This window comes from Abrus precatorius, unplaced genomic scaffold (assembly GCF_003935025.1).
Source record: "Abrus precatorius isolate BTA unplaced genomic scaffold, Abrus_2018 Scaffold4, whole genome shotgun sequence".
Lineage (NCBI taxonomy): Eukaryota > Viridiplantae > Streptophyta > Magnoliopsida > Fabales > Fabaceae > Abrus > Abrus precatorius.
The window spans coordinates 11663451-11688094 of record NW_020874384.1 but is presented as its reverse complement, the minus strand read 5'-3'; the positions used below and the strand labels follow the sequence as shown (position 1 = coordinate 11688094).

Sequence of the window (24644 nt, the reverse complement as noted above, 5' to 3'; positions counted from 1 at the left end):
TAAAACTGCATTTATAAACTTAGAATCAGTGGATTTTTTTTTTCCTCCCTTCGGTAATACTTTTATTATTTACCTAATTTGGATCTGAAATATTTTAAAAATTAATTATATGATAGTATTTTTGGGTCACATATATAATATTTAAATATGTTAGAGTTATTATCTAATTAGCTAAAATTATAAAGTAATCTATTTAATATTAAATTTATAGTTAAAGGCATAATTATTATGAAAAGTTATTATGTACATACCATAAGTAATATTTTAATTTGATGAGGAGCAAAATTTCACTTTATCCTATATATATATATATATATATATATATATATATATATGTAATAATAAGAAATTACATAAAATAATTTATGAGAATAAAGTGTTTTTAGATTGGTTAGGTAGAACGCAAGTCTCCAAAATTCAATATTGTAGGTTCAAATCCTACATAACATGGTTCCATTATTATTAAATTAAGAATTACATTAAAATAATTGAACAACAATTTAAAGTATGAATTTTTTTATTCTCAGTTTTAAAATTAAAACAAATTATAAATATACAGTTACAAGTAAATCAGCTAAAGTAATAGAAATTAAACCATATATATATATATATATATATATATATATTAAATAGAATCTAAATATCTAAAATTTGGATTAATAATATATATCTATATTCTATATATATATAGTAGAAAATAGAATAATTAAAAAATTAAAAAGAAAAAATATGTTTATTAAATAAACAAATTATTCGTAATTAACATAATTATATTAATATAATATAGTTAAATATTAATAAATAATGTTAATAAATACTAGAATCAAATAAAAAAATTAAAAAAAAAAGAATTTGAAATGCGAGATCTAAAAACATATCTTTCCGTGGTACAAGTAATAAGTACTATGATTTGGGACTTTGACAAGTCTCTTAATAAAGATCAATCGTTTTTTTTTAATGCATTGATATTTCCTTTTTTTCATTCTAGTTATTGGTAGATCACATACCCACTATTAATCTCATCACCTTCATTATTCTTAATGGCAAATTCAGTTACGCTTTTGCATGCTATTTTTATCATGAATTGGGGTATGAATTTATAAGAATTGATATATGATTATGCTGTAATTTTAATTTTATATGAGGTATAAGCATGTGATTAGGCATAATTGTTTGTTAAAAAGCCTACAATATTATTTTCGATAAAAGTACAATTTAACTTGACAAAGTCTACTTAGAAATAATACAAATAATAATTTTTTAATAAAATAATATGATAAATTTGCTAGAAAAATATTGAAGTAGCATGTAAACATGTTTTTTAAATTTAATGACTTAAATAATGATACTTTTATATTATCATTTTTGAATTGTGATCTTTGTAAATGATATCAATTAAAACTGAAATAAGACAAAAAAAAAAAAAAAAACTTCTACAACACTATTTAAAGTAGAGATTACTTATTTATATTTAATTTATTGACTTAAAAATTCTTTTTAAATTTTTATTGTTTAAATTTTAATATAACTATTAAATCTATCAAATTAATTGTTTAAAATATAGAAAAAATATTTCAACTAATTTCAGAAACAAAATGAAAGAAAATAAATATTAAAGAAGAGAATTAAGTTTCACATGAATAAAAAAATTTACTTTCGTAACAATTACAATTATGTTTTCAAAAATATTTTTAAAAGATTCATTCTAAATATTAAAAATTTAAAAATTCTTAAATTATAAAAATTATAAATTTTAAAATTTATTATAATAACTTATTTTATTAATTTATTTATAAATCATATAATAGCGGAGTTGTGATAGTCATCACCTGTCACCTATCTTGAAATTTAGAACCGAAAACTACCTTAACCCGCCTATTTGGAAACCCTAAATCTTAAATGCGGAGCAGAAACTAATATCACACCCCTTCTACTTCAAGACATTTCATTACTTTTTATTAGAAAGTATGTCAAATCAATGGGACCAGCGTATACTAACTATGGTGAAGTCTCCGTCTCATCTTCTAGTCCACATACCATGCCAGTAACTTCATTCCATTCTAGCTCTTGTTAGCGCAAGAAATGAAGCAATAACAAAGCAAATCAAAGAGTAAGAACCCAATACTGAACACCTTTTTTGTGTTTTCTGTTTGATATTATGCGTATGACTTCAATTACTGAAAACCACCCCAGTTGAAGGTGCCATGGGAAATTCCCATGCTAAAAAGCGTGACCCTAAAATTTCCAGAAACCTTGAAGAGAAAATTCCCTCCCCCTTGTCGTATTCGTTGTCATCAAATTCATCAGAAACTTCATCATCCACATCTTTCAAGATGCATCCTCATAGTTCCGGGAAACTATCCCCCAAACAAAAATATGCTCTGATTCCTGATAACTTCACTACCCTTGACCAGGTTTGTTGCGCTTCCATTATTTTTCTTTTCTTCATTTTCTTCAATTAACAGACTCAAATTATGTGATTGTATGTGCGTTCAACATTTAGCTGCTTCTCTTCTTGATTCTTCTTCTTCTCCGAATCGAAGTCGAGATAGATGCCTGTGTTAATCAGTTCGAATTGCAGAGTTGAGTCAAGAAACAAAAGTTTGGTAGCAGTAGATAATGGATATTTTTTTTTGTTTGCTAGTGGGGTACTGAAAATGAAATATGAACTGAGATATTTTATCTTGACAAAAAGGTTAACTAAGTTTCTTATGTTAATTATAAAAATATCAATTCAATACTTTATTTTAAATAACTTCTACCGTCCAATGTATTAATTATTTCAAGTCTTTGATAAAAATGAAAATGTATGAAGTCTTACGTAACTTTTTGAAACTTTTAACTATACTTATATTAAATTTATTTTTATTAATTTTAATTTTCATAAATTATATTTGTATTATTAAGCTGTATCGTGATATATAATATTTTTAATTAGAATATATGATATCAATGTACATTATGTAAACAAAAAAAAAAAATTATATAATACAAAACCACTACATTTCCATGGCCACAGTCAAACACGGCCAATTTTTAAATTAGAAAATGTTATTTAAAAAAATTATTTCAAAATTTTCTACTTTTAAATGAGCAATTAAAATAAAATGAGGATAGCGGGATTTGACAGTGAATCCATGATCGTGTATTCTAGCTGAGTAGCGGTCCTATAAAACACAATAATTTCTGCACATGTTTCCAGTTGAGCAAAGGTCAGTCAACGCGTTTAGTCTTTAAAAAGTTATACATATATATAGATATATTATTTAATTTATAAAAAATAATTTAAAATATTCTTTCTTTATTTTTATAAATTTTCCAAATTTTTACATGAAGAAAGTATTTAATATGTTTTATATTTTTAACACAATAATAAATAAATATTTTTATTTAATCTTATTTTATAAAGTAATAAATAATTATTAAAAATAAAAAAAATTGATTATAAAAATTAAGTAAATTACACTTTTTTTATTCTTAATTTAACGTTTTTATAGTATTTTTCTAGTTTTTAATAAATAAATGTGTTATAAAAAACATATTAAAGAATTTATTACCAGTATTTCTCTTATAACGAATGTTGATTAAAATGTTAATCATAAAAATATAAATATTACTAGTATATTTTTATGGCCTAAAATGCAATTTTCTTAAGAAATTTATTTGTTAACTTTCAAGTAATGTATTTAGAAGAATAATTAATAAAACTTAAAAATTAAAATTTAATAAATATTAAAAATAAAAAAACTTTATTTATTATTAAATATTAGGTACATAATAAAAATTTATTTAACTAATGTTTTAGGAAAAAAATGTCAACAATTTCTTAGAAAAATAATTTGCAAACAATATAAAATATATTGTTTTTATTGATATTTATTTATTTCATTCCTTAACGAATTTCATTACAACTTTTGTTTAGAAGGTCTGAACAATAAATAGGTTTAAATATATTTTAAATTCTATATTTTGTGAATTTATAATTTTTGCTCTTTTGAATTGAATTTTTTATTTATTTTTATATATTTTAGCAAATTATTACTTTTAGTTATTTTATCTTATGGTGTTTTAGTTAAAACTTGACACTTAATAGAGTGCCATATAAACTAAAAATAAAAATTCATAACAAAATAGAAACTAAAAAGAAATTAAAGAAACTAAAACTAAAAGTTTAGCCTAATATGTAGCATTGTACATTTTTTAAAATTAAGACTTTAATTCAAGCCACTGTGATATTTGTTCGTGACTCACGTGCACACATTAAAAAGTGTAATTTTTCATATTATTTTTGTGGGACCACGTGCTGATGGAACAACGTGTGTTGAATCCAACTCATAAAAGCATTTAAGCAGATAACTGGAACGGATAAAGGCGCTTTTCTATGTATGGTTTTTTTTCTTTCTTTCTGAAATTAAAAAAAAGAAATTTTTGTCGAAATTACAAAAATATAATTTTTTTGAAACAATTGTCATTTGACGATTATTGGTAGAAAATTATTAATGACAATTTTTGATTATTTTTTGATATTTTTTAATGTTTAATTATTATTTTAAAAATTATTATTGATGATTTTTAATTTTTAATATATTTTTAAAAAATTGCAATTTTTAACACTTTATCATTTTTATCTTTTACCTTAAAATTTTCAATCTACACCAAAAATCGCTATTAACGTTTTTTAAATCTTATATTTTTATAAATTTTTAAAAAATACCATATTTTTATATACATGATTTATAAAAATCATATGTAAAAAATAATCTACAGATAAATATCCTTTTATTTCATCAAATATTTTGACTAAATATTTCCTAAAAATAGATTTTTTAATTAATTTTTATAAATTTTTGTCTATTTTAGTCTTATAAAATTTTATTTTTATAAATAGCCTCTATCATTAATTAAAAGTTCTCTTGGAGAAAAATAAAATAATATTATACATAATATTTATCATGTAAAATATTAGTTTTAAATATATCAAGATTAAATAAGTAATTAGTCTCTAAAAATATATATTTTTAAATTAATTATTATTTTGATTTTAATATTAGAAAATATCTCTTAAAAATATTCGATTAGGTAGTTATTTAAAACTTAAAATATTATTTTTCATAAAGAATTTTTAAAATGAGTAAAATAAATTATATTTATAAGATAAAAAGACTTACTTCATTGTATTTCTTGGTATTTTCTTTTCAGCATTTTTTTTTTCGAGTAAATTATGATCACAGTTTATTATATATTTTCTCGTATCAAAAACATCATAAAGCACCTTTTTTATAGTCTAAATTATTCTTGATTATTATTTATTATTTTTCTCTTATCATGTCTACTTTTATTTTGAACAACAGAAATATGCATTTTTTTTAAAGTAGTAATAAAAGTATAATAATTAAAAAAAATTAAAATATTACTTATAAATAGATTTTAAACAATGAAATACTTTAATATTTAATATAATAATGAAAAATTAAATTATTTAAAATTTTACAAAACTAAAAAATATATATAGAAACTAATTCTAAAATGATATATTGTTTAGGAGATTGGTTGTTTATTTAAGTATAACGTTTGAAATTAGCATTTTAAGTGACAACTATTTCATAAAATATTGTTTACTTAGTGATTCTTTGGGATTATTAAAAATAGAAGAATATAGATTAAAACTGATCAAAACATTTTAGAGACTAATTTTAAAAAGTAACGAGACTATTTCAAGATTTTAAAATTGAAATGAAATAAAATACAACTTTTACATTTTATAATTTTTTAATAATATAAATTAATTTTTTGGTACATTTTAAAGTCATTTTTTTTAAAATTTAAACAAATGTTTTTTTATTTTTTATTTATTTTTAAAAACTTATCTTAGTAATATTTGATTAATTCTTTTAAATAAAATTGTTTATTTAATATGAATAAAATTTTAGAATTTTTGATTAAAAATACCAAATTATTGTAGTTATTTTTATTTTATTCGTAATAGTTAACTATTTTAAATACAAAACTAGCTATTGCACATAATTTATATTTTTTCTTGTAATTCTATTAAAAAATTATTTTATACAACTCAAACAAAATATATTATTCTAAAATCACTTTTCACCTAACACATCAAATATTAAACTTATTTCATATAATTTTATCACAAAAATCGATCATAAATATAATATATTCTTTTAGCTAACTTAAACACAAAGACATGTTATTTTATAATTATTTCTCACAAAACATATTAAAAGTAGAATTTATTTTATATAATTAACTAAATACTCAATCAATTGTTGAAATAATATTTTTTTTATAACTAATTAAAGCACACCCTTAAAAATTGTTAATATGAACTTTTAGCATTGAGGAGAGCCCGTAACTGTGTTTTTACAGCTGTACAACATACTCCAAAATTTCCCAGTAAAAGCATCTACAAATTGGCCTTGATATTGAGAGTCTCTAATATTGAGTTTCCAATAACCTTCGGGAATATGGGTGGGTCCATTTCAGAAGAGCTTCACTTCCATTCAAACCAGAAACAGTATAACCACTGTTACTGAAACCTTTCAGAATGAGATCCACATGGGCTTTGATTCGCTGGACCTGCACATGACTCGAACAGATCACTGTGTTAAATACAAAATAATATCTTGAATCTTGTACTTAAAAAACTCTTGTTAGATGTTCTTGACTTAATAGAATGGTCTCCTATAAAAAGATATCTGGTTATCTACTATTTAGACATAAGAAAATTACAAAAAATTGAATTGATTGATATTGGGCAGCTCAACTGTCCAAATAGTACATTGACTCTGAGCAAAGCCTAATTTAATTCGACTTGATTTATTTTCACGATTATACTTTCGTTTTTTACTTAAATTTATCCATGGACTCTTATGAAATTTGGGCCAAATTCACAATATACTGCGAAAAGTATAGTATGTTAATGCTTGATATTGTTTTCATCATTGAATATCCATATGTATACATAGACTTTTATAAAACAGAGGACAATATATAAATAGTTTTTAACTTTCGAATTGAAATTATCATGATAGTTCACTTGTACTTGGATAGTTTATGCATAGTCTAGTATAGTGTAAACGATACCTTGGATAGTATTTTCGAACATGTTGAATGGGGTGATATAGATGTAGTTCTGGTTGGGGATAAAAGCAATCAATTTAGAGGGGACCAAAGAAAAATTTGTTAGTGTATTATCATCTCCTACTTTCGCGGCTTTAAATCTTATAAATTTCATATTACTCAACTCATTTTCCAAATGACACCAAAGATTATCTTAATTAAACTAAGAAATATTTACTAGTGAATTTTGGTTTAGTCACCTTAATTACGTCTAGCTACTGGCAAATGTGCCTTGACAATTGGGTTTCTTTAAAAACTTCGATGTTTTTAACCCTTATACAGGTTACAACTGCATTGAGGAATGAAGGTTTAGAATCATCCAATCTTGTCCTTGGAATTGATTTCACAAAAAGCAACGAATGGACTGGTAAGTAGTACATTGAGAAAAATTAACTCAGTATGAAATCCACTGCAATCCGGATAAATTGAAATTAAGCTACAATTGGGAACAAAAATTAGCATGAAAATGATTTCTGGTTTTACATGAAGTATAGGATTTGGTTATTATTTCCTTTTGAAATGATTGCTTTTTGAATGTTTGCCACAAAGCCAATGCATCCATATTGTTATTGAAGGAAGAATCTCATTCGAAAATAGAAGCCTGCATGCTATTGGAAATACACCTAATCCCTATGAGAAAGCTATCTCTATTATTGGCAAGACTCTGGCTCCCTTTGATGATGACAACTTGATTCCTTGTTTTGGCTTTGGTGATGGTAAAGTCTAATCCTTCTAGCAAAACATGTCTAAATAGTTTTTCCAATATTAACATGGTTCGACTTCTGTTTCTAAACAGCCACCACACATGATCTTGAAGTGTTTAGCTTTCACGGTGATAGTTCATCTTGCCATGGTTTTGAGGAGGTTTTGGCTTGCTATCAAAATATTGTTCCAAATTTGAGACTTTCTGGTAATTTCGTCTCAGCTTATAGTGTTCTTATTTCAATCACTTAGCTCAATATGCTGCAAATAACTAATTGCTGCTTAAAGATTGTTCTGCCTGTTGAAAATCATTTGATTCATTTCAGATGATTTAAAATACAAATGGAAGGTTTGAATAAGCTGACCGATCACAGTCCATAGTTTTGTAATTTTGGAATGGAGCAGCTTTTAAAGCTATTCAACTGTTTGGTATATGAAATTAATGAATTTTTATTTAACTTACATAAATATTCCACATTAGAAAAACAAAAAACGTTTCTTTTCTCACACATTGTTTCAAGTCAATTTTGTATTATTATTTAACAATAAGATGTCACTACAAAAGTATTTTCTTTTTATTTGTGAAAAAAAATTGGAATGTGTACAATGTTTCAAGTACTTCATGATTATTTAAATTTTTTCTTTCTCTGTGATCCTTTGAATAACGGTTGCCTTTTGCTCGCTTTATTACCGATTTTTTAATTTTTCCAGAATTAGAAAGGATAAATTTAATAAAATAATAATTTTACAAAATAAATAACAATATGCTAGAAAAACATATTGTTATTCTTAAGTAGCATTTGGCAAAATATGTTACAACAAAACATTATATAATAAAGGATGATTCTAAATTCTTGAATTTTTTTTCTTATGAAAAATGTTAGTAACATGCTCTTATGGAAAAAGTTAAAGCACTTGTTTTATAAATGCTTCATTTTTAAAAATTACTTTGACTTTTATAAAAAATAAAATAAAATGTATTTAAATAAGTATGTTATTAGCATTTCTTATTGGTGCATTTTCAAAATGGATCAAAATAGAAGTCAAAGTTAAAGAGTGGTACATCATTAGTTTCATTGAAGAGCGTGTAAGAAGCAAAACAGAGGATAGCATTTTTGCTTTATTAGTTAACATGCCAAAGGAGCATTGAATCATCAATCTCATCTCTCCTAGAAGCAACGGCGACTAGTGATTCCTAGTTTTATAGAATTGAGGCATGGAATTGAAATTCCATTCTGGTTTTTATTTATTTGTATTAACAAATAAAGAAAAGCTCATTTTATGGAATAAATCATAGAATGGAATCATCAATAACACCCTACATCAAGCATAACCTTAATAAACTTAAGACTAGAGTCATTGCTAAAGAAATATTTGTATTTGGTTTGAAGGACCAACCTCTTATGCTCCGGTAATTGAGGCTGCAATAGACATAGTTGAGAAAAGTCATGGACAATTCCATGTGCTAGTTATTGTCGCAGATGGCCAGGTATATAATGTTATCTCTGTGTATGTATGTATACATGCAAGCATGTGATTCTCATATTTGTATGATGTTCAATTTAAAGGTAACAAGTAATGGCGGCACTCAAGATGGAAAACTCAGTCCTCAAGAAGAGAGGACAATCAACGCAATCGTTGAGGCAAGGTAGATATGACAAACTGATAACTATGCACCAAATGCATATATGATTAATGGTTTGTATTATAAAATGTGAACACTTGAGAAAAAGGAAAAACACAGAGCTGTAAACAAAAATGGATGTTAGCCTTAGCTATTAGAGAAGTATCACTGTCTTGTGTTAGGTAACCCCCATTTAGTAGTTTGTTTAAATAGATTACCTAGTTAGTTAGGAGGTGAGTTACTTTGAATATGGCTTTGTTGCCTATAAATGAGAAAAAGTGTTGAGAGGAAGATTTTAGCTGGTGATTTGAGAAGAATATGGCCTCTCAAAAGTCCTGGGAATCATTTGCATTCTTTCAGTTAATAGAAACTTTTCTTTTTACAATTCTGATCCAGTTCTATCATCTTGCCTCCAATCAATGTTAGATTAACATAAAACAACATGCTGCTGCATAATCAAACGTTAATTTTCTGATTTCTACAATTTCTGCTGCCAGTTCGTATCCCCTTTCTATTATTCTGGTTGGAGTTGGTGATGGACCTTGGGATGACATGAAGAAGTTTGACGACAAGATACCAACACGTGATTTTGACAATTTTCAGGTATAACATAGCAGCTGAGAATTTAGTCCTGTATTTGTGTAACTTAGATGTTTTGATCCCAGTGCCCAATGTAGAGAGACAAATAATCAACATGTGCCACCTTTTTTTTTTAGCCACAACATTATTTAGTGGTCAAGATTCAGTAGGAACTAATGCTGACTATGAAAAAATCTGGGAACCATAAAAAAATGTTTGAAGGATATTAAATAAAAATCTTGTAATAATATAGGGACTAAACACATTAGGTCTATTTGCATCTTTGCAATCACTTTGTTTTATTAAAATCATTTCTACCTTTTCGTGCAGTTTGTTAATTTCACTGAAATAATGTCTAAGAATACAAGCTCCTCTGAGAAAGAAACTGCTTTCGCTCTAGCTGCTTTAATGGAGATACCTTTCCAATTTAAAGCAGCCCTTGAACTTGGACTACTTGGGTAAGTTCCTTATACTTTGGGTCCAATCTTAAAATCAATATGGTTTTCTTTCAGATGACTATATGTTACAATTTTTTGTTTGATGATTAATTATTAGTTTTCCTTCTATTTTTGTATTTTGGACAAAAGTCGTTCAACAGGAAGGTCAAAGAAAATTGTTCCAAGACCTCCTCCAGCTCCTTATTCTCGGTCTGTGCCACCAGCTCATGTTCTGAGCACAATGCCAGCATTCATAGATGATGAGCGAAACCAAATGGTAAACATATGATTGAAATCTAGAGTGATTCATTACATTCTCCTTTATCATTGCCTAGTATGTTTAATTGTGTACAAGGAAACATAATTTCTTTTTGGGTAAATTAGAAATTATTCCCATGTAGTTTAACACTTATTCAGCTTACCCCCCTATGCATTTTTCTGATCACTAAATCCTCTGAATTTTGAGTTGAAGGGAAAAATGTTAACCCACCAAATTAACCACGGTTGATGACAAGCCTAAAACCATAACTAATGATGTAAAGTTAATAGAATTTAGCAATTTGAACTCATACTTCAAGGATGTTTTAACGACAAGAAAAGAAGTTTAGCAGGTAAGTTGAGAAATTATTAAATTACAAGGGGTAAAGTATGAACAAGTAGAAAAAAATAAAGGGTGGATTAAAGCAAACCTGACACCAAACAGACCCTAAAATGTTTAGGTGTTCTAGCTTAGCTAAGAATATAGTTAGAATACTACTTAAAGGCTTAGATAATCCTCCTCCTGCTATCTAGTTTTTGAGAATGAGTTAATCCTAGTTTTTCTAACATGGTCTTAGAGCCTATGTAGTTTGAATGTTGGGCTATCTCCAAATGTCCACTCTTAAAAATTTCACACACCAGATGAAATTGCCCAACTTTATTAAAATAAAATGCCTAACCACAAACTAATTTTTCTTTTTCTTGGCTAGCAGACTTGCAAGTTATGTACCACTGCCCTTGATTATTGCTCTATTATAAAGTTATTGATGGAACAAGGTTTTCTTTTCTTCTAAGTTTGAAGTTGCAAAATGATAATTTTGTGTGTTTTTACCCAACAAAATTATGTAGGTATGTGCGATTTGTCTGACTAATGGAAAGGATTTGGCTTTTGGATGTGGTCACATGGTAAGTCTAATTAAATTCGGTCTCCTTTTCTCTTCTGTTGTTGGATAGTTAGTTTTATGATTTTTAACAAATTTTGGAATTCAGACTTGCAGAGACTGTGGATCCAAGATAAGCAATTGTCCCATATGCCGCGAGAGGATCACTACTCGCCTTAGGGTTTTTGCTGGCTGATTACATAAGGAAAGTCCTGTACAATATATAATTTGACTGATAGCATGTTTAGTTTAGCTTAATTTTAAAGAATTAATCGCTTATTTTTCAAAAGAAATTGAAAGAAATAAGTGATTATTTCTCTAAAAATACTAAATCAAACATGCCCTGAAAGATAACTGTCTTTTGTACGTTTGATGGTGTGGCTGTTAAGAGTGCTCTAAGAATGGCTATGATGTTGCATGAAAATGGTGACTTGGCTTTGTAGGGATGGTCTAGGAGTAGAAAAATTTGTGCATGGATTTGTAAGCTGTTCAGTTGGCTAATGTCCAAGATGTGTTTGAATTTGAAAAAATTTACTCTAGCCAATGCACAATGTACATATTTTTTAAAGGTGGTTTGATGTTAAAATTTTATGCATTGTTAGAGGAGTGTGAAAGATACCACTGGAATCCCACACATTATTAGTTACATTATGCAAGTTATGAACTTGGATAATTATGCAACTTACTTCCCGTGTCCTTTGATTTTTCTCGAAGACCAATATATGGTTTATTCTACTATTAGCACTCATTTTTTGGGATCAAGCCCCAAATCCTGTCTCTCTTGTCAGCACCATCATCCTCCTTTTTCCCTTTCTTGACACAAACCGCTGGCCACCGTGAGCAACCATCTAAGCCACCAACAACAGTATCCAAACAGCAACTCGCGTGGGCCCAGATTTGCCCTCACCACCATCGGAACTTTCCCAGCCAACAACCACTGAAATATTGTGGAGCTTGTACCCCAGTTCCAAGGTTCTGAATGTGTAAAAGCTTCCAAGTAGTGGGTCTCTTTTATTTTCTTCCCTTAATCGGTCAGTATTTTTTAATACATTAAAGAGTAACAAACTAGCAAGGAGGGATCTAAAAGTCCAATAATTTTGTTTTATTTGTTTTTAGTTTCGTGTTTGGTTTTGGTCAGCTAGGTAGCAAGTCCTGTAATAACTTTGGATTAAAAAAAAAACCAACTAATGATAATAATAAATAAATAAAGATGAAGTATAGGTAAATTACCATTAATATACTCTCCGTTGATAATGTTCTTGTATCCAATGAATAAAATTATAATTCAATTGAGTGATAACAAATATAACATTTTATGTGACACAAAAATGTGGTGTGATCATCTAAACTTATATCTCTAAAGAAGTAGAAAAGAAAACAAGTTTATCATAGTTGCTATGACTCGATATTTTTTTTAAAAAAAAAGTGATACGAGCATCTAAGTTTATATCTCTAAAATAGTAAAAGAGACAATAAGCTTAAATACATTTGCTATGACTTAATATTTGAGAAGAAAAGAGTGATTTGAGCATTTAAGCCCATATCGCTAAGGAAATAGAAGAGATAATGAGCGTACTACAATTGTTATGATCTGAATCCAAGCTTTGCTAGCTATCCACTACATATATTATGTGAAAATTTGAAAACTGATTTGGAAAGTTCACATAATACATATGATCATTCTTAAACTTTCACTTTAAGAGTGTTCACAGGTTGGGTTGGATCGATGTTTTTCTTTTTTTTACATGTGACTTGGACCAATGCAACAAATTATGAATATGTTAGTTATGTCAGGTAATTAGGTTTTTACATAAAAATAAAAATATTTTTATAAATTCTAAAATTAAATAATTATTAAATAAATTAATCTATCAATGTGTATATACAAAATTTTGATTTATGATAAAATAATGAAATTTTTTTATCAAAATTATATTTAAATATATAAATAAAAATATTATAAAATATTTTAATTCTTTTATATGTGATTGAGTTGGGTTGTGTTTAGTTCATCCGATTACAAAAAAACAAACCTAATACTCAACCTATAAATGATAAGATTTGTACTTTTAAAATCTAATTACTCAACCTAACCTATTAGTTTTTGTTTGAATTGGATTGAGTTGATTTGGTTGGTTGAATTTACTCAGCAGCCCATGAACATCTCTACATTTTTTTAAACCTTTACCACACAAAAACCTAAAAAAATAATCTCAATCTCAACATTGACACCAAGAACTAACTTAAAAACTTCTCACTCCTTTCATAGGCCAAAAACAAGATCCTTAACTAAAACTAATCACATCTTAGGAAGGTGGATGCACCGCCAAAATCTTCAGTTCAACTCTAGCCTTGGGAAAATTTCTCTAACTTTGCTTTTGCTTCTTATGATCCTTGGTATTGTACAAAAGACTAACAAATTTTGGTTCAAGAAGGAAAAAAAAAGATTGATAAAAGATGACTTTGGAAGGCCTATATAAGAAGACTTTCTTAGTCAATCTCTAACTCTAAATAAAAAGTTAAGGATAATTGAAAAGTGTCAAATCAATTATTCAAAGAATGAGATGAAAAAAGCCTTAGAGTATTTATGATTAATCTAAGACATGATTATAAGCAAACACATGGAAGTTGCATTGCAAGGCTTCATAACTTAATTTAGATTACTTTACGTCCTTTCTTCTAACAATTCCTCTAATAAGTAATAATAAGGACAATCTTTCTCTCTCTCTTAAATTAAATCTAACTAAGTAGTAGAGAGATTGAATGCGGTGTAAATCACAAGCCTCACATGATCATCCATGCATTACCTTTAAGATTATTCAATCTTATAAAATTAATATCTAATAATTTTATTTTTTTTACAAAATATTATAAAGTTAATTTACTTAATAAAAATCTTTAAATTAACAATTAAATTAGTCAAATTTTATAATCTATAAAATTTAATTAATTAAATATGCAAGATTTATGTATGTTTGCGCGCGTGTGTAGTGGTTTTACTAAAATAATAATGACTCTATTTTTAAAATTATGTAAACTTAATTTATCATCAAAAATTTTTTATAATAAATTATTTAAAAAATTTATTTAAAATTTGCTGAATGATATTCACCCTTACAACAGCAGGTACTCCTAAAAGGAGAAAAAAGAGCGAGATAATTGATTATTTATATTTAAAGACATATTAGAAGAAGAAATACAATGATAAATTAATTAAAAAAAAGCTAAAATCAATACCAGCTTTGTGCAGAGAATCAATAAAACTCCAGCTTAAATTATTATGTAATTATGTAAATTTAATTTTTAAAATAAACAATACTACATTTTTCTAAATTAATTATGAATCTATTTAAAAAATTATGTAAACAATATTTTATCAAATTTTTTTCTAAAAATTTTTAATTCTATTTTTTTACTAAAACTTTTTATAAATTGAAATAATTAAATTATATTTTATTCAAACTTAACTTAAAAAATAAATTTTTTTCTTTAAACTTTTACACATTATAAAATTCTATAATTTTTATCATGTGTTATTTTTTTAAAACCTTTTAAAATTGCTTTTATTTATATTCTGTGAAAAAATATTTAAAATTTAAATAAAATTTTAAGGAATTTAAAGTGTGCTTGATATTTTTTTTTAAAATAATTTTCTGTTTTTAAAAATAAAATATAGTATAAATTTATATTACATTTTATTTTTAAAAACAGAAAATTGTTATTAAAAATGAAAAATCAAACATACTCTAAATTTGCATAATTTTAAAAATAAAAAAACTTAATTAGTTAAAAAATAAAATAAAGTCACACGTAACTCAAATTATAATTAAAACAAGATTTATGTAACATTTTTACTATGCAAATTTTAAGCTTTTCTCATGAAAAATATTTTATTTTATCTAATAATTACGCATTTTTTAATTTAATAAATGAATATAGATAAAAATTAGTTAATTTAGCATATACTTATTTTATTTTATGTGTTTAACACCTGAGTGAAAATATATTAAATAGACACTTATTAAAATTTTTAATTTCTTAATATGTAAAATATAGACATTTCTGTTTTAAATGTAAGAAATATTTTAAAAAAATTTTATTTTTATTTTTTGCAAATATTTATTTATTTCTTTTCCTTTTATAAACTTGAAATATAAAATAAAAAAAATCATATGAGTAAAGGTGATTGAATTTCATTAATAACAACACTTTAAATATAATGTCATAAATAGTTTATATCTATTTGTGAAGAAATTATTTTTTATTATAATTACACTTATATCTTATGTTTTAATTTTTACAATAATATAATTTTATTAAATATAAATTGTATAATTTAATAAATTTTATATTTTAAACTTTATTTTATTTTACGATACTTGATTTATTGCATATATTAATTTTCCAAGAAAGGGAAAGTAGTTTTTTTGCATTAAATCATATTCTAATTATTTATTATAAGGAGATGACATATAACCTAACTGGGCCGGGTTGGGTTGGCTTACGAATTGCACTTCTTCAACCTAAAACCTCATTCCATCTTGAACTCAGGAGCTATCCGTCGCTCTGCAATCACACCTATCAAATTTCAGGGTGAGTCACTTCTTCATACCTAAGTTTCTTTCAATCATCTTTTCTCTGGTTTGAAATTTAACGCATGCAATGCTTGTTGTTTGATTTCGTTTCATAACCCCTTTTCTATTCAGTGACGATGGTTCAATATAACTTCAAGAAGATCACTGTGGTGCCTAATGGAAAGGACTTCGTTGACATAATCCTCTCTCGCACGCAGCGTCAGACACCAACTGTTGTTCACAAAGGGTATGCAATTTCACGCCTTCGCCAATTCTACATGCGCAAAGTCAAGTACACTCAGCAGAATTTTCATGAAAAGTTGTCTACCATTATTGATGAGTTTCCTCGCCTCGATGATATTCACCCTTTCTATGGCGATCTCTTACACGTACTCTACAACAAAGACCATTACAAGCTTGCTCTTGGACAAATCAACACTGCCAGGAACCTTATTGGTAAGATTGCTAAAGATTATGTCAAATTATTAAAGTATGGCGATTCCTTGTATCGATGTAAGTGTTTGAAGGTGGCTGCTCTTGGCCGCATGTGTACTGTGATTAAGAGGATTGGCCCTAGTTTAGCTTATTTAGAACAGGTTAGACAACACATGGCTAGGCTTCCATCCATAGATCCTAATACAAGGACTATTTTGATATGTGGGTATCCTAATGTTGGCAAGAGCTCTTTCATTAACAAAATTACTAGGGCTGATGTGGATGTGCAGCCCTATGCTTTCACTACCAAGTCCCTCTTTGTAGGTCATACGGACTATAAATACCTAAGGTACCAGGTAATTGATACGCCCGGGATTCTGGATAGGCCTTTTGAAGATCGTAATATTATTGAGATGTGCAGTATAACCGCCTTAGCACATTTGAGGGCTGCAATTTTGTTTTTCTTGGATATCTCTGGGTCTTGTGGTTACAGTATTGCTCAACAGGCAGCTCTATTTCACAGCATTAAGTCTTTGTTCATGAACAAGCCGCTGATTATAGTCTGCAACAAGACTGACTTGCAACCATTGGAGGGGGTGCCTGAGGAAGACATGAAGTTGGTCATGGATATGAAAGCTGAAGCCTTGAAGACTCTGGTCGGTCAAGGAGGTGAGGCTACGGATGATGATAGTGTGTTGTTGACCATGAGCACTCTGACAGAAGAAGGGGTCATTGCAGTAAAAAATGCAGCATGTGAGAGGTTATTGAATCAGAGGGTGGAGATAAAAATGAAGTCAAAGAAAATTAATGATTGCTTGAATAGGTTTCACGTTGCAGTACCGAAGCCTCGTGACCAGAAGGAAAGGCCTCCATGTATCCCTCTGGCTGTTTTAGAAGCTAAAGCTAAGCAAGCAGCCGAGAAGGAAAAAAGAAAGACTGAAAAGGATCTAGAGAATGAAAATGGTGGGGCAGGTGTATACTCAATGAACCTTAGAAAGAGTTATATTTTAGCCAATGATGAATGGAAAGAAGATATACTCCCAGAAATTTTGGATGGACACAATGTGTACGATTTCATTGATCCTGATATTCTGCATAGGGTTGAAGAATTGGAAAGAGAAGAAGGGTTGAAACAGGCAGAAGCTGAAGATGATGATTTTGAGATTGATGGAATTGAATTGACGCCTGAACAGCAAGCAGCTTTAGCCGAGATTAGGAAAAAGAAAAGCTTGCTCATCCAGCAGCACAGGGTGAAAAAGAGCACTGCAGAGAGCCGGCCAACTGTTCCAAGGAAATTTGATAAGGACAAACAGTTCACATCAGAAAGGATGGGAAGGCAGCTGTCATCTTTGGGGCTTGATCCCACTTTGGCAATTAATAGAATGCGCAGCAGATCTGTCTCTAGGAAAGGTCGGAAAAGGGAAAGATCACCTGAAATGAGAAGTGTTGATGGTGGAGATGGGATGGACATTGATGGTGACACACCTAGCAAAAAACAGCGTCTGAGTAGATCAAGGTCACGGTCCAGGTCAGTGTCGCGCCTACAAAATGAAGTTGTGCCTGGAGAGGGCTTCAGGGATTCTGCCCAAAAGGTCAAGGCAGTTAAACTTGCGAAAAAATCTGTTAAGAAGAGAAACAAGGATGCCCGACGTGGTGAAGCTGATAGAGTCATACCTAATCTAAAGCCCAAGCACTTGTTTTCTGGAAAGCGCTCCATTGGAAAAACCGAGAGACGTTAAAACAGGTATGTGCCTTGCCTGTGTAGCTTGCCTTATTTATCATGTGGCACTGTACCAGACCAAAAAATTCACCACTTGCTCATGTAGTTGGCCATTGAATACTTTTGTCACAAATAACTACCCAGCTTTATTGATTAGTAACTGATTTTCCTTGGCATGCATTCTTTACATAATATGATATACCTGTTTTGTGATCTTAGGAGTTGGTTTTCAGTGTTCCCAAGTCACTGATGTCAGTAAATTATTTTCTCTGTAGGGGATGCTGATTTACGCATTTCAGAGACATCTGCTGGCATTTTTGTGGCTGCCAAGAATTTTGATTTTTTTTTTTTTGTTTGATTTTATATTAGTTGTGTTTTGTTAGATTTTAAGGTGCAGCTATGCCACCATGTTTACTTATACACCTCTGCCTAATTTTATTTTATTTTTATTTTTATTATTATTATTACAACTTGTTATTCTGTCAGACTTTATTTATTTAGTTCAATTTTGTAGACTATGTATAATCAAAGAAGCTTCTGTTTCATTTTTTTTTTTTGAGAAAACATTGAGTGCTATTTCATATGTATTGCTCCAAAACAGTGAAGCATTTGTTTCAACTATTAGTGTTATTGAAATTTAGTTCATTCTAGACTTCTACTAGCCTGATGGCTCTTTCAACTGAAAACTCACACATGTGGGTGATTTTGTTCTACTCTTGCACAAGACTAGAACCAATCCATAAAAGAGTGCTTTGATACCTCTTATTTATGGTATAGAAATGATAATTTTACTTTTGAGTGTCAATCCAAATTTGGATTTTCAAATATTGCAGGTTTGGGGTGGCAGAAATCCAAGAACTTGTATTTGCTTTAACTACTTCTATTCATAAATGTACAATGCAGTTGTTGACTGCAATGTGCTTACTATGAATGTTCAACGATCATCGTAAATGACAGATTCTCGTTCCAGCTTCAGGCACCCATCTGGTCCTTTTGGAACTTCAACTAAGCTTCATAGATTTCAGGAAGCACAAGCATTTAAGTAATCCTAGTAACAAGCCCTTCATTTGAGTAATTAAGCTAAAAGACATCAAATAACAACTATTAACTGTCATTGTTGTGTGATACATATACATAAGTGCAATAGTAAACACGCCCTCGTTTTCCACCATGTGTCCTGAGAGGAGGTTTAAAAGCTACTGCTTCCGGCACTACTTGATTCAACATAGAAGTGCCAAGTCTCCTTGAACTCTCCTTTTCAACTTCACTAGCAGCTACAGTAATCCTTGTGTATAAAACAACAATAAGCATTCACCCATCCGCTTGGAAGATCAACTTTAATGAAAAAAATCGAACCTGAATATGTCATAATTCTAACGACAAGTGTGACACCATGTTAATGTCTACTTCCAAGACAACTTATCCACTACTAAAATTTATCTACAACACTATGATACCATGGTAGTGAAAAATATTTTGATGAATAAAAAATAAATTATAATAAATTTGTTAAAATATTTTAGACTAAATAAACATTTAAGGTATTTTTTGTACAAGATAATATCGAAGAACCAATGAGGTTTGTACAAAAATTAGAAAAAAGCTATAATCGATAGTTTGCACGAAGTAAATCAAAAGTTTCATTTAATGACGAAACATAATTATATCTTAAAAATTACAAAATCATACCTTTCTGGTAAAGATAAAATCACCTTTCTTCACATTCTATATGCTGAGCATAATTTCGGCGAAGGAACAAGAGGTGGAGCTTAGAAAACACTATTGATGAAGTAAAAGCATCTTAGTTGTCATAATTCTTTTAAAAAAAGGTGTACTCATCAAGTACACGAATGTTTGTAAGATATACAATTTACATTAAAGTCTATATAAAGAGACAATTATCCATGCAAAAGACGGAGAATGAGCACAATACAAAAAATTACTCACAATTTTGTAAATTTTTGTAGCTAATATTTTTTTCTAGTCTTCTTATAAATATTGAGAGTTCAATGTTTTATTTATCTAGAATGAGAAAGACCTAAAAAGTTTGTAGTAGAATATTTAGGTGTGTGAAAAGTCTAAAAAAGCAACTAATAGAACATAGTTAGGTTATTGAGCCTAAAAAGATGGTAAAAATGTCGATGTAAAGTCAAGGAGTGGACATGCTTTTGTGTTGTGGAGTGAACCTAGTTTTTTCTGATCAATATTTCATGATCTTTTTTATTCTTTTTGTAAACATTAGTAAATTTATTTCTCTAACTTTATAAAATTTTATTTTAGTCTTTTTATAAAAATCATTTGTTTCAATCTATTTAATTTAATTTTTAACCATCTTTTTAACAAAAAATATTAAAGTGAATAATGTTTCTAAAATTTAGGAATTAAAGTAAAAAAATATATAAAATTAAGATTATAGTTTTTAACGCTTATAATTTTAAAAATTAAAATGCGTTTTTTCTTAATTTCAAAGGGTAGGATATTTAACTTTCAAATGAAATTAAGTTTTAGTACGAGTAAATATATACAAATTTACAAAGGGTACTATATTACTATAAAATAAGGTCATTTTGATTGAATTTTTATAGTTGTTTAATTTTGAAAAAAGTTGATACAGATAACGTAATATGTAGTTTTAATTCAACGTTGTGATAGACAAAAAAAATTTATTTTACATAAAGTAATTTATGATATAAGAATGAGTGTAATTAACACTAATATAATTTGGTCCTCTCCAAATATCTATTATATTTTATATTTAAAATTTAAAATTTTTTAAATTAATTTTAATTAAATTAAATTTTTTATAATGCTTTACAAATAGGGATTAAATTTATCTTTAAATATTTTCTTCATTCAAGTTATGTATTTTATTTTTAATTAACTCTCTTTTTAATATTTTTCATCATTAATATTAATATTATAACAATATTCATGTTTTCTTTAGTTTGTCAAAAAATATTCAAAAAAAGAATCATCAATAGACTATATTAAAATTAATTAAAATACATAAAAATGAATTCAAATATAGATATATAATTGCTCAACACATAAAAATAAAAATATTATATTATTATCCTTGCAAATATAAATTTGGTTATTGATATTTTTTAATTTAAATGTAAAATTATGATAATACCATGTTTAAACTTTACCCATTATTATCTTGTGAACCAATCGCATTAGGCATAGTTCTTCCAAACCTTTAGATCTGTCAGAAAAAGAAGACTTTGCCAAGAAATTGTACATGACAGACAACTGCTGTAAATATGTAATTTCAGAGTCAAGGTCAACGACCTGAGCTATTCTTGTTTGAATACTTGTTCTCTCATTTTCTTCACCAGCCTCCAAACCAAGTTAAAAGAAATAAAAATTATATTCATATGTTTCTACAATACTTTTATTTTTTTTTCAATCTATTTTTTTTATTATCTTTTTTAATCATATATTGTGTATACATTTTTTTTTTTTACTTTCTCTTATATTATTTTTACTTTTTATCTTTTTCTTTTTTTTTTTGCTTTTTGCTTTCCAGCTTATACAACTTAAACAGGAGATATATGATTAACATTATTCTTTCAAAAAACAAATTGGATTTGGTCTGTGGTGCCCCCACCTCAAATTCAAACATAATTTAGCTTTCTCCTAAGAAAATGTTCACACATATTTAATCTATTGTTCATTATCTCACTTGACCTGTTCATTCTGTTTCTTCTACGTAATTACAATTTCACCAATACTTACCAACTACCATTTATCATATATATAGTTTACAGCTCTTTTGATTTGTTTTGGTCCTGTACAATAAATAGAGTTTGTGATAAATTTATAGATATATTAGCTTTGTTGTTTTTATTTGTATGGATGGATATAGAGTGGAAAGGGTAAAAGATGACAAATAGAAAAATGTAACTTAAGAAAGCATCTTTATTTCAAATGTAGAGTAAGGTATTATATAAAACAAGTCTAAAACAGAAATGCTGATAAATAGAAACTACTAACAAATCATTCCTGAAAGATAGGACTAAAGCAAATTTATTCTATCAGTCACATGACTTTTATTTTAAATAAAAAATAGCATAAAATCTGCAGTTTATTAGACGGTTCCCTTTGTCACATTATCAACAAGCTTCTTTGGTGGGATTGCCCAGATGCTAGTTTATGGGGCAACATCATCGTTGGACCTGGATTGTGTTTTTAGGTTGCTTTGTTGTGGAGAAAAGAGCACCTGGTTCTGATAACAGCAGCAACACTCAGCCTTTGCTTCAATTGTTCATATTGTTTCTAGCATTCAGAATTGGATGGATCTTGTATCAGTGGTCACGGAACAGAGAAACTAGTCTCAATTCTAAAGAGGTTGGACAACAGGTGCACCATTATTTTGATGCTGGGAGACTCGGTGGTTGCACCTATTGTGGAAACTTTTGCACCCAAAAGTGCTCCCGCTGCAAGGCTGCTAGATATTGGTATGTCTATGTTTAACCGAGTCACATAATGCAGATAGAACATTCTTGTTTTAGATTTGGTTTCATTAAAAGGTTGGGTGTACTTTAGGAAGTAAATATATGAAATGGGAGTAATGTTCCCAACACATTCTTTCTAACACTTTCCATTGTCACTAAAATTTATTAAAAACTAAGAGTACGAGAAAGAAACATTAATGTATGAATAAGATAGATATGTTTTTTATAATATTTGATAAATTTTAGCTAAAAGTGAAGTGTGTCTTACAAAGTGATGTATCCATCTTAAGTGAGAAAAAAAAAATATAGATGATACAGTAATGAAAATGATATTAAGAAAGTTGTGAAGTAAAAGAATCATATAATTTTCATGAAAATTGGCCTGAGATATTTTTGGATATTTTGTTGTTTTTACAGCTCAAAGGAATGCCAAGTTAGGCATTGGAGGGCAGGCCATATATATGAATGCGTTGAATCAGAAACTGTGGCAAATCCAATTCATGATCACGGAACCTCCAAGCTTGTCAAGACCTCTCAAATGGTGAGGTTTCTATCATAATGACTTCGGTGTTTAATGTCAATGCTCTTCTTTATTAGGTCCATATGTTGTTTATATGCATGTTAAATGACCAGTCATAACTAGCTTAATCAACAATGCCTTGTCATGTTATAACAAATTTTTTGTTATTTTTATGTCTTTATTCACACTTTTATCTAATTTTTCTTATGTAAAATATTTCCATTATTAATATGGTTACAAGAAAAAAAATATCGTTTCAATAGAAATGACATACTTAGGTGTCAATAGACACACCCAAATTATTGTAAAGACAAAGTAAATGAAAAACTATAAAAATTATGATATTTTATTAGAATGTTGCGCAAGTTGATGTGATTTTGTAAACATTTACAGCAGAAGAAATGTAAAAGTGAATAAGGAAAATGATGAAGTTGAAAGAAAAGGTTTAGAATTAGAGAGTGGTATACTCAATGAAATACATTAATAGTGTGAAAACTTAAAATTAATTAAGTACATGAATATCAATTATAATATAAAATTATACGATTAAGATTAACTTTGTTTACTTTACACAGATTTGTTATTAGAAAAAATAATTTATATAGATGTAAACTTAAAAGTTTATTACAATATTTTACAATATATTTACTTTTGTTCTCTCTAAATTAGATTATGTATGAATTTACTCTTTCAAAAATTTTAAATTAATTTAGTCTCTCAAAATTTTTAACCAAATTTGTTACCGAATTAAAATAAATGAAATAGTTATTAAAAGTTAATCACTTAGTTAGTTAATCTGTTTTTGTTAGATAGTTAGGTTGATTAGTTCTACTATAAATAATTTTTTATATTATTTTAAGACTTTACGTTTTTATTTTTTTACTTAAATTCAGCGTTATTTTGAAAACTACTTTTTGTTTCTTTTATGTACTTTTAGGTTCTACATTTGATGTCATGAAATTTGACAGATTTAGTACTCCGTCCTTTTTTTTTCACCTAAAATATTCAATTCTCATTTCTTACTTAAAAAAATTAAATTAAGTTATTTTCTACTCAAATATATATATATAAAAAAAAAGATCTTCTTATACTAGTATAAGTTTAAAAACTCTTACACTCAATCTAAACTTTTTATTTAATTTATATTTAACAGTCAGTGAAATAATAAATTATAACCTATTAGATTTAAGTTAAATAAAAGACTCAAATTATATATATACACAAAGTTCTCTCTCCAAACTTTGTTATCATATCTTACAAAATTATTCTATTTTATCAAGTTTCACTAAATTTATTACTGCTGAAACTTAAATTATT

At 27.5% G+C, this 24644-nt stretch overlaps 2 protein-coding genes across 2 annotated transcripts; both read left to right on the top strand.

Moving 5' to 3' along the window:
* Positions 1 to 2054: 2054 nt before the first annotated feature.
* LOC113865377 (E3 ubiquitin-protein ligase RGLG4-like) lies at positions 2055 to 11962 on the top strand. The gene is made up of 12 exons (XM_027499873.1): positions 2055 to 2110; positions 2194 to 2414; positions 7420 to 7504; positions 7713 to 7853; positions 7934 to 8047; positions 9231 to 9328; positions 9408 to 9487; positions 9961 to 10066; positions 10373 to 10500; positions 10630 to 10756; positions 11587 to 11643; positions 11728 to 11962. The coding sequence occupies exons 2-12, from the start codon at positions 2205 to 2207 to the stop codon at positions 11812 to 11814; spliced, it is 1233 nt and encodes a 410-aa protein (XP_027355674.1). The 5' UTR covers positions 2055 to 2110; positions 2194 to 2204; the 3' UTR covers positions 11815 to 11962.
* A 4150-nt stretch (positions 11963 to 16112) lies between these two features.
* Positions 16113 to 19008, top strand: LOC113865181 (nucleolar GTP-binding protein 1-like). The gene is made up of 3 exons (XM_027499576.1): positions 16113 to 16211; positions 16325 to 18371; positions 18623 to 19008. The coding sequence occupies exon 2, from the start codon at positions 16330 to 16332 to the stop codon at positions 18364 to 18366; it is 2037 nt and encodes a 678-aa protein (XP_027355377.1). The 5' UTR covers positions 16113 to 16211; positions 16325 to 16329; the 3' UTR covers positions 18367 to 18371; positions 18623 to 19008.
* The last annotated feature ends 5636 nt before the right edge of the window (positions 19009 to 24644 follow it).